Below are 12019 nucleotides of genomic sequence, written 5' to 3'. Positions count from 1 at the left end.
CAGACAACCATTTAAACTCACATTCATTTGCACATTCACACCTAGTGACAATTTGGATTATCCAATTAACCTATCCCCACAAGCTGCATGTCTTTGGACGGTGGGAGGAAGCCGGAGTACCCGGAGAGAACCCACGCAAACACGGGGAGAACATGCAAACTCCACACAGAAAGACCCCGGCCTGATGTTGGAATTGAACTCAGGACCTTCTTGCTGTGCGGCAACAGTGCTAACCACCGTGCCACCGTGCTGCTGTTATCAGAATAAAAGAAAAATATTTTACTTAACAGCACAAAAGAAACCGCTACAAAGCTGCAAAACAAGTGATTTCACTTATTTTGATGGCAGATGATGTGGATGAAACTTACTTAATACAGTCAGTCTGATGATATCACTCCACTCTGTTAACAAATAGTCCCTTCTGCCCCGGCAGCTATATCCTTCACCATCAGATTCAGTAACTGTGATTCTGTATTCACTGGACGTTTCAGGTATGTTTTTCTGGCTTTGTCTCCATTCATACATCCACTGAGCTCCTTCACCTCCCCGAATCTCACATCTGACAGTGACTGTCTCACCGCTGTATATCTGAGTCCAGGATGACTGCAGGGTCACAGTGGGCTTACTGGGAGCTGTTCACATAAGAATGATCCAGTTAGAAGAGAAACATAAAAACTTGGCTTTTTATAACATAAGAGGAGAGTGACTGCAGAACAGCTGATTCACAGACAAACTTTGAAACTTTAAAACAAAGTCACATCATAACAATTTCAAACTGTAACACAACATTTTTTACAAAGTCTGCAATATTTACTTTGCACAGTTATCATCTTTTGTTCAGATTCCAAAAAAATTACAGATTATTTTTCATGAGTTGACAGCAGATTAAGAAGACTGGAAGAAATTATCATGTGAGAAACGTTTTCTAAAAGTTCTGATGAGGTCATCATGTGAAACTGGTGCAGTTGCTGATTTGGGACATTGGAGTGTGTCACACTTGTAGTTATTGTATAACAAACAGGTTTCAAGTGGTTCTGACTGATTTTCCATGAACTGAACCTTAAACCACTGATCCACTAATGCATCTGTTCTACACTGGAGGTTCTTCTAGCTGTGGTATCATTAAAGATATTATGACACTCATGAACACCTTTGTTTTTCATTAATTAAAATAACTGAATGCCATTAACAATAATTACATGAAAGAATCTAAGTGGAACCTGTAATGTAGCAGAACAGTCTCTAATAAAATGAGGTTATATTGTAGTCAAACCTGAAACGTCGAGGAATTAATGTAAAAATGCTAAAAACAAAGGAAGTAACTGATCTGCAGTGATAAACTCCACATGTGCAGCCATGAGGTCAAGATGGGAGCGACTGGGATTATTACATTTGGACTGATTTTTTTTCATCAAACTAACAAAATCTTTTTCAGAGTGATTATTAAATATCTTTATAATGACACTAAAAGATATTTTAAACTGCTTTTTATCCGAAACAACAAAATAAACCTACAGTGCTGTTGAAAGATAAAGTGTTTGGTTGAGTTGATGAAACATTGTGCAGTATAAATTAAAATATGTGAAATATGTCCAACTTACTTATTACTCTCAATGGGGTGCTATTACTCCACTCTGTCCAGGAAGAGCTTCTTGTGGACCGGCAGCTGTATCCTCCACCATCAGACTCATTAACACTGTTGATTCTGTATTCATTGGACGTTTCATGTATGTTTACCTGGCCTTGTCTCCATTCATACGTCCACTGAGCTCCTTCACCTCCCTGAATCTCACATCTGACAGTGACTGTGGTACCTCTGTATATCTGAGTCAAGGATGGCTGCAGGGTCACAGTGGGCTTAGGAGGAGCTGTTCAAATAAAAAATATAACATCATCAGACTTATAGAAATATGAAATGATCATTAAAGCTGTCTTGGTTTTATTGCTCTTGTTCGTGGTAATCACATTTTTTTTTCATCGCAGTGTCAATTTGACTGAAAATCAACATTAAAAATGTTAATAAAAACAAACAGATTAAACCTGGTAATTTGCTGATATTTAGACTCTGCCAGCAGAGTGACTGAAAACAACCAGGTGTGCACAAAACTAAACTGTGAGACTGAACATCAACACATAAACACACAATATCATGTAAACAACTTCAGTTTCTCAGATTTTACATTGTATAAACAATTTTTATAGTCAAATATTGACCGAAACTAGACTGGAAAAAAATTACATTCTTATTTTGCCCCAAATTCATTATGTTTAATTTGGCAAATTAAAGATAAATAAAGTAAAAAAATAAATAAATACTGCTATGAGTAAACATACCAGCAGTTAGAGAAAGGCTAACGTAGCAGAGCAGTCTCTCCTAAAATGAGGCCAAATTGTAGTCAAATCGAAACTTGCTAAATGCTAAAAGAAAAGAACTGCATCATGACACTGAGCTGCAGTGATGAAAACTCCACATGTGCAACAACTGAGGTGAAGAAACTGGGATCATTACATTTGTATTTCATTTTTCATCAAACCTACTGAATATGTCCAACTTACATAATACAGTTAATTTGGTGATATCACTCCACTTTGTCCAGGAGGAACTTCTTTTACCCCGGCAGCTGTATTCTCCACTGTCAGACTTAGTAGCACTGCTGATTGTGTATTCTCTGGATGTTGCAGGTGTTTTTAACTGGCCTCGTCTCCATTCATACGTCCACTGAGCTCCTTCACCTCCCTGAATCTCACATCTGACAGTGACTGTCTCACCGCTGTATATCACACTGCTGTATATCACACTGCTGTATATCTGAGTCCAGGATGGCTGCAGGGTCACAGTGGGCTTAGGAGGAGCTGTTCAAAAAATATATATATATCATTAGCAGACTGATATTTGGCTTGAAAATCAAAAGGTTCTTTTTTTTTAATAAATAAATTAAACCAGGTAATTTAATGATCTTTATATTTAACAATTTACGTATTTCTACATCTTCATATTTACATATTTAGACATTTAGGAACATATAATCCATGAGTCATCAGTTAGCTCTTGTTTGCTAACAATGCTGTTAAACTTCCAGCAATGGATTCAAAGCTGGAAAATGCTCTGCTCTCATAAAGTGATTATTAGTTCATAAATGGTGAAATACAAAGTATTCATGTAGCAACAAAGTCAAAACTACACAAAACCTTTGTAAAAACATTTATCTGAGTTCAGTTTTACAGAAAATAATCTTCATTCAGAATAAAATTAAATTCTTATTTTGCACCAAATTCAAGATGTTTAATTTGGAAAATGTAAAGATAAATAAAGTAAAAAAATAAATAAATACTGCTATGAGTAAACATACCAGCAGTTAGAGAAAGGCTAATGTAGCAGAGCAGTCTCTCCTAAAATGAGGCCAAATTGTAGTCAAATGGAAACTTTGAGGAATATGAAAAAGAAAAATGCTAAAACTAAAGATCTGCATCATGACACTGAGCTGCAGTGATGAAAACTCCACATGTGCAACAACTGAGGTGAAGAAACTGGGATCATTACAGTTTATATTTCATTTTCATCAGATTTACTCAATATATTTTTCTTTTGAGTGATTACTGTTTATAACTCCATTAAAACTTTGTTTACTTTTGTTGATATTTTGTTGTACTTTTGTATGAAATGTGTAAAATAAATTAACATTAAAATGTCCTGTTGTGTGATCAACTTACATGATACAGTCAGTCTGATGATATCACTCCACTCTGTTAACAAATAGTCCTTTCTGCCCCGGCAGCTGTATCCTCCACTGTCAGACTCAGGAACTGTGGTTCTGTATTCACTGGATGTTTCAGGTATGTTTGACTGGCCTTGTCTCCATTCATACGTCCACTGAGCTCCTTCACCTCCCTGAATCTCACATCTGACAGTGACTGTCTCACCGCTGTATATCTGAGTCCAGGATGGCTGCAGGGTCACAGTGGGCTTAGTGGGAACTATTCACATAAGAATGATCCAGTTAGGAGAAGAGAGACATGAAAACTCTGCTGTTTATAACATAAGAGTAGAGTCACTGCAAAGCAAATGATTCACAGACAAACAGTTTAAACTTTAAAACAAAGTCACAACATAACAATTTCAAACTGTAACACAACATTTTTTACAAAGTGTGCAGTATTTACTTTGCACAGTTATCATCTTTTGTTCAGATTCCAAAAGTTACAGATTATTTTTCACGAGTTGACAGCAGATTAAGAAGACTGGAAGAAATTACAGTGCGAGAAACGTTTTCTAAAAGTTCTGATGAGGTCATCAGGTTATATTGTAGCCAAACCTGAAACGTCGAGGAATTAATGTAAAAATGCTAAAAACAAAGGAAGTAACTGATCTGCAGTGATAAACTCCACATGTGCAGCCATGAGGTCAAGATGGGACAGACTGGGATTATTACGTTTTGAGTGAATTCTTCTATCAAAATAACAAAATATTTTTCAGAGCGATTATTAAATATTTAATAATGACATTAAAAAATATTTTAAACTGCTTTTGATACTAACCAACAACATAAACCTACAGTGCTGTTGAAAGATAACGTGTTTGGTTGAGGTGATGAAACACTGCAGTATAAATCAAAATGTATGAAATATGTCCAACTTACTTATTACTCTCAATGGGGTGCTATTACTCCACTCTGTCCAGGAAGAGCTTCTTGTGGCCCGACAGCTGTATCCTCCACCATCAGACTCATTAACACTGTTGATTGTATATACACTGGATGTTCCACGTATGTTTTTCTGGCCTCCTCTCCATTCATACGTCCACTGAGCTCCTTCACCTCCCTGAATCTCACATCTGACAGTGACTGTGGTACCTCTGTATATCTGAGTCAAGGATGGCTGCAGGGTCACAGTGGGCTTAGGAGGAGCTGTTCATAAAAAATAACATCATCAGACTTATAGAAATATAAAATGATAATTGAAGCTTTCCTGGTTTTAGTGGTAATCACATTTTTTTCATCCCAGTGACAATATATTTGTATTTGTACATTTATGAACATATAATCCAGAGTTGTCAATTGGCTGTTATCTAGGGTTGCCAACCGTCCCTTAAAAAACGGAATCGTCCCGTATTTAGAAACAAAAGTACACGTCCCGTATTGAGCTAATAAGGGACGCACTTTGTCCCGTAATACAGTGAGAATCAAAAGTAGTCTATAAATGTTAATGGAATTAACGCTTTGTTTGAAAACATAATTCCCAGCCCCTCTCCTGCTTTGTGACCAATGAGCTGACAGCACACTTATGACAATTCGAGTATGACAAGTCAGATTACCGCTCATCTCATTGGTTGAGGAAAGGTCGCTTACGGAGAAAATACCGGAAGACAACCGATGACCACAACAACAAGCATGGCCAACAGGGGAACAAACGCCGACACTGCGGTGCAAGTCTCGGACGGCACACTGTGCGTCCATAAAATGAAGGTTATAACAGAAAATCTGTCGCTCTCTCTGTCTTTCACTCACACAGACACACCACCACATCAACTTTGCTAAATTGCTAATGAAAAACATTGATCAGGCAGCTGTGATTGAGCAACAGTGTAAATCCAACTATTTTCACGGTTGTTGTGGTCGTGATAATTTTGTGATGCCACATCGAAAAGGCTCGGATGAGCTTTCCAAAGTTCTACAAGTTGTGCCTCCATCGCTTGTGTCCAGATCACACGCTGCACAGCCGTGCTGCAACGTCTTTTTCACCGACGTTTACGTGTTTGCGCGTGAGCAGCTGCGGTGACACCCTCACGAGCGATTGATGATCGGGAGCTGGTCGTGAGGTGTTAATCGCTTCTCGTTACCCCACGTATACTACACGACGCACGATGAAGGCCAAAATCGGGCTGATCACCAAATCGGTCGCACGACTCAAAAATCGTCTCAAAATGGGCCAAAAATCGCACAGTGTGAGCCCAGCATTAGAGCAGCAATGTTTGTTCGCTCAGAGAAAGAAAAAAAGGCTGCAAAAGCACAGGGAGGAATGGGAAAAGGAAAACACCTGGCTGGAAAAGTGCACTATAAAGCGCACTGCACTGTGTGCCGGCGCACTTTTTCCATAGGCATGCTTCTATTGGTGGGCACATGAAGAACATGAGGGGCGTGAAAGCTCGGGGAACCCTTAACCAATTTCTTGTCCACCAGGCCACGGCAGAAGCAGATATGGTATGTAAACACTGGTTTGTTTTTTTTAAACCCTCTGGTTAAGGTTAAAATGGGCATGTGCAGTGAATATCAGCGCTATGTGGCCAGAAGTGTGATAATATAACTTATTTTGTGTAATAAACAAATGCAAGGATAGATGATTACAACAAATAGATGACTAATACATAAAAGTAATACATAGATGAATAATGATGATGAGTTAAGATGCGTAATCATGGGAACAAGCGGGTTTACAAACAGGAGCAGCTGATTAGCTTTAGAAAAGCTGAAATAATACCTCAACTGAAGCCAATTGTACTAAATGCACTAAATGTGCACTGTTACAAGAATATTTTTCGTTCTATTGCTTTCTATTAATTTATATAATTTTAAGTTAAGTAGGACAGAGTTCTTTTAAAGAAAGATTTACTTTTATTCTCAAAAGTTAAGCATGACAGGCTTCTGTTTAAGAAAGAGACCTGTTTTACTGTGTTAATGTTGTCATTGTGAGCTAAAAATAAATGGCTAAATGATCATTTGTTTCCCATATGGTCATATCACAAAGTATATGCATCTGCTTAAATCAAGTTCAAGTCAAATGGTTAAAAAATAATTTCACACACAAAAAAAGAGCTACCACACTGGGAAGGGTGAAGACAACTGGGTTGCCCGGCCCTGGCCACGAGGTGTCCCTTATTTATTTTTCAGGGAGTTGGCAACCCTACTGTTATCCTTCTGAATAACCTGAGATCTTAGTTTCTAAGGAGGCTCAGATCCTTTAATGTGTGGAGCAAGATGTAGGAGATTTTCTACCAGTCTGTGGTAACAAGTGTGTCTATTTTACTGTTGTCTGCTGGGGGGCCCCACTTCAGAGGCACCAGAGCTCCTCTGACTGATTCAACCACGCTGCCATAAAGAACACTTCAATACATCATTCCAACCATTTTCTATAAAGCTGTATAATAACCCTTCATAAAATCCCAAACATATTAGTTATTAATGCAATTTGCATTTCTGTCTTACACAATATGAGCCTTACTTTTACTGTTTTTAACAAACTTTATTTTATTCATTTTTTTCACTGTAAATATAAAAATTTCTGCGCTGTCTCATAGTGTAAGGCCCCACACCAGGCCCCATTGGCACTTTTATTTTATTGTGAAACTTTGTTGTTTATAGTAGACTTTACTACTTTCACTTTTTATCATGCTGCTCTAACACAACAATTTCCTTTGTGGGATCAATAAAGTATCTATCAATATTGACCTGTTGAATATGTGTCCTATGTTGTAAACTCTTAGAGCCGGAACTTTGACGTGAACGACGCGAGCCGGGAGCCGTGTTTTTTTCTTTCTCTCAGGCACTTTTTTTCCGCTTTGCTCCGCAGGCGAGCCTTGTGGTTTGCGCTGGGAAGAGGGGGGAAGGGCGGTAGTTACACTCTCAGTAGCACAGGAACAGAGCCAGAGGGAGAGACAGAGAAAGAGCCACGGACAACAACGTCACATTAGAAAGGTATAGTAATCATCCACAACTATTTTCAGTTGCAGATGATAAAGGATTCAGAAAGTTTATTCATGCAGGCCTATGTGACAGAGAATATGCATCTTCTTTTTGTTTTCATATTTTAATTTATATTTAATTGTGTTGTGGTTTGCAGTGTTTTGTGTTGTTTCATTTTAAATTTGTTTAAAAGGAAAAAAGCTGAAAATTTAAATAGTTAAAAGTTGAAATGTGAATAGTTGGTTTTTGTATTATGATTTATTTATTACATTTTATGTGGATTGAATAAGTAAAAGTATATTTACGGTGGCCCCTAGAGACAAAGCACGTACGAACTTCAAAACACGTACGAACTTCAAAACACGTACAAACTTCAAAACACGTACAAACTCAGAAGCACGTACAAAACACAACAGAAGTGCTCCAGGATGCTGGGCGCAGTGTTGAACTTTTGTTACCTAGTGGCTACACAAGCCAGGAAGTACCAACGACCGGATTTGGTGTGTGGTAGTAACAGGTAAATGAATATTTTTGTTTAAATTATTTGAATATATATGAGTGCTTGTGTATAAATACACAAACAATACACATATGCTTTCAATTGTGTAATTTAAGTGATCTAGGTAGCTCTGTTTTGGAAGTTCATTTCATTTTGGGCTGTTTCAATGTGGACGCACAACTCTGTGAAAATGACTGAAAACGCCAGTGTGGACTCGGAGCATTTTCGGACGTAGCCTAAATGTTGTTTCTTGGAACTGCAGAGGGCTACAACAAAAGAAAAGTTAAACAGGTTATGAATTTGAATCACATATAAATTATCTGAAGTTGTTTTCTTACAAGAAATTCGACCTTTTGAATGTCTGAGTGCCGGCATGTGACGGCCGTACTGAATACCATTTTGAGTTGTTCCACTGACATTTCAGCGAAATGGATTAGCCACATCATTTTTACACTTTGATTTGTGAGGTATCTTTGAATTCAGCCTGCTGTAAGTTTGTAATTTTCAATTCCATCAAACAAAGTGATGTCCTTTTGTTCCTAACATAAGCTTACATAAGCTGTGATCTTAAGTTTTTCTGTAAACCTTTAGCAACATGTTTTTAAATAACTTAGTTTCAAATGATTAATAAAGCACAGAAAGAGTTCATCATAAGCAGGTAAGGTTTTCATCGTGTGAGATGTCGGATTCAGCAATTTTGTTTTTCGATGGCAGTTCGGCAGTTCGATGGCAGTTAGCACTATTGTGCTAACTGCCATGTTACAGTGTTGCCCCAGAAATGCTTTTTGGCACTTCTGGAGCTCCTCCTGAGCTCAGGAGGAGCTGTTTAAATGCACTGTGTGTATGTTCCCCCGTGTGTGTCTGTGTGGGTCTAAAGGCTTCTTCCTGCAGTCCAAAGACGTGCAGTTCAGTTTTACAGAAATTAATGTGTGAAACTTAAAAAATATTTTTACGCTACTTTTGATACTAAAATAAAAAGATTGAAAGACAAAGTATTTTGTTGTGTTTTTGATGAGACTTTGTGCAATATAAATAAAAAAGGGTGAAATATGTCCAACTTACATGATACAGTTAATTTGGTGACATCACTCCACTCTGTCCAGGAGGAGCTTCTTTTACCCCTGCAGCTGTATCGTCCACTGTCAGACTTAGTAGCACTGCTGATTCTGTATTCACTGGATGTTGGAGGATGGTCCAGGTTGTTTCGTCTCCATTCATACGTCCACTGAGCTCCTTCACCTCCTTGAATCTCACATCTGAGAGTGACTGTCTCACGGCTGTATATCTGAGTCCAGGAGGATTGCAGGAACACAGCAGGCTTAGGAGGAGCTGTTCAAATAAAAAAAAATATATCATTAGAACAATGATAAATTGACTTCAAAATCAATAATCAAAAAGTTATTTTTTAATAAATAAATTAAACCAGGTAATTTACTGATCTTTATATTCAACAATTTATTTATTTCTACATCTTTATATTTACATATTTAGACATTTATGAACATATAATCCATGAGCAGTCAGTTAGCTCTTGCTGTTAAACCTCTAGTGATGGATTCAAAGCTGGAAAATGCTCTGCTCTCATAAAGTGATTATTAGTTCATAAATGGTGAAATACAAAGTTTTCATGTGGCATCAAAGTTAAAACTAGACTGCCAAAGAAATACTTTTGTAAAAACATTTATCTGAGTTCAGTTTTACAGAAAATAATCTTCATTTAGAGTAAAATTAATTGCTTATTTTGCCCAAAACTCATGATGTTTAATTTGGAAAGTGTAAAGATAAATAAAGTAAAAAACAAAACAAAACTGCTGCTATGAGTAAACATACCAGCAGTTAGAGAAAGGCTAATGTAGCAGAGCAGTCTCTCCTAAAATGAGGCCAAATTGTAGTCAAATGGAAAGTTTGAGGAATTAGAAAAAGAAAAATGCTAAAAGAAAAGATCTGCATCATGACACTGAGCTGCAGTGATCAAAACTCCACATGTGCAACAACTGAGGTGAAGAAACTGGGATCATTACATTTGTTTTTCATTTTTCATCAAATTTACTGAATATATATTTTTGTGAATGATTACTGTTACATTAAAAATTAATTCACACTACTTTTGTTGTTATTTTGTATAAAATGTGTGAAATAAATTAACATTAAAATATCCTGTCATGTGATCAACTTACATGATACAGATAATGAGATGATGTCACTCCACTGTGTGTAGAAATTTCCCCTTCTTCCTATGCAGCTGTATCCTCCACTGTCAGACTCAGTAGCTTTGATGATTCTGTATTTATTGGATTTTTCATGTATGTTTGACCAGTCTTGCCTCCATTCATACGTCCACTGAGCTCCTTCACCACCCTGAATCTCACATCTGACAGTGACTTTCTCACCGCTGTATATCTGAGGCCAGGATGGCTGCAGGGTCACAGTGGGCTTAGGAGGAGCTGTTAAAAATATATCATGAGCAGGCTTACAGAAATACAAATTTAATGCTGTCCTGCCTTTTTTGCTCTTGTTAATGGGAATAATATTTTTGCATCGTGTTGTAAATATGACTTGCAATACAAAATGTTCTGACATGTTGATTATTACTTAAAGAGATAAATACATGACTGCTTTTCTGATGTCATATGAGTCTGAAATGTAGGTTTCTTCAAATTCTACTTTTGTTTGTTATTGCCTTGAAATTTTCCAGCAGAGAAGCAGCTGATGGCAGCATGTGTTCAGCATGTGTTCAGCATGTGTTCAGTCGAGGAGATTCAGTGACAACATTTAAAGCTTTGTCCGAGTTTAGCTGGAGGACATTAGCTCACATTCAGTTTGAGCCTCAAAGTCATCAGTCATTAAGAGAACTCAACATGCCAGGGTCACATGGTCTAAGTACAGCATATCTTTGTGTCATCAGCATATGCAAAATAAGATGCACCATGTGTCTCCATTACATGTCCAATATTAAGCACATATAAGGAGAGCAGGATCAGACTGACTCTATTGTGCTGAACACAACAGTAGTTTTGCCAAAATCTGTTTGTAATTTTATAGACAAGTCCAAACTTTTCTGAACCAATCAATTCATACAAACTTTTAAAAAGATAATCGGGAATGTAAACATGTCACAGGAAACTGTTTACAACATCAAGCACGTGGGCTCAACAAAACTAACTTGTCTGCTCTCCATTCATACATCCACTGAGCTCCTTCACCTCCCTGAATCTCACATCTGACAGTGACTGTCTCACCGCTGTATATCACACTGCTGTGATACTGTGAGACTTAACGCAGGGGTTGAAAACACAAGGGGAAACTAATAACCAAATGAACTTAGAAAACCCACTGAACACTGGGTCAAAAGACCCAGGATCGTGACATTTAAAAAAAAAAATTATTAAATGAATTAAATCAGGTAATTTACTATATGTTTTTATCTCCAGATGTTTCACTGTGAGTGATTGCTGTGTATTATTATAATTACATTAAAAGCTGTTGTACATCAGATTTAATATTTAGATATTTAAATAAAAACCAAAAGCTTGAGGTTTGTTGAAAGACAAAGTATTTTGTTGTGTTCTTCGATGAAACATTGTGCAAGATAAATTTAAATGAGTGAATCCCACTTACATAATACAGTCAATGTGATGTTGTCAGTCCACTCTGTCCAGGACGAGTCTCTTTTGCCCCGGCAGCTGTATCTTCCACCATCAGACTCAGTAGCACTGCTGATTGTGTATTCTCTGGATGTTGGAGGTGTGTTTAACTTGGCTGCTCTCCATTCATACGTCCAATGAGCTCCTTCACCTCCATGAATCTCACACCTGACAGTGACTGTCTCACCTCTGTATATCAC

General features: G+C 37.4%; 1 protein-coding gene across 1 annotated transcript in view; it reads right to left on the bottom strand.

Annotated features, from left to right (window-relative positions):
• The window catches only part of LOC143416732 (basement membrane-specific heparan sulfate proteoglycan core protein-like), a 119264-nt gene that overhangs the window by 8836 nt on the left and 98409 nt on the right, over positions 1-12019 (bottom strand). Inside the window, exons 14-20 of the mRNA XM_076882223.1 lie at positions 10353-10619; positions 9238-9504; positions 4638-4904; positions 3712-3975; positions 2557-2853; positions 1602-1868; positions 369-632 (exon numbers count right to left, since the gene is read on the bottom strand). Coding sequence (XP_076738338.1) covers positions 369-632; positions 1602-1868; positions 2557-2853; positions 3712-3975; positions 4638-4904; positions 9238-9504; positions 10353-10619 — 1893 coding nt within the window. The remainder of the gene's footprint in view (positions 1-368; positions 633-1601; positions 1869-2556; positions 2854-3711; positions 3976-4637; positions 4905-9237; positions 9505-10352; positions 10620-12019) is intronic.

Source organism: Maylandia zebra, linkage group LG3 (assembly GCF_041146795.1).
Source record: "Maylandia zebra isolate NMK-2024a linkage group LG3, Mzebra_GT3a, whole genome shotgun sequence".
Lineage (NCBI taxonomy): Eukaryota > Metazoa > Chordata > Actinopteri > Cichliformes > Cichlidae > Maylandia > Maylandia zebra.
Note: the sequence above shows the minus strand (reverse complement) of the source record. Positions and strands in the feature narration are given on the sequence as shown.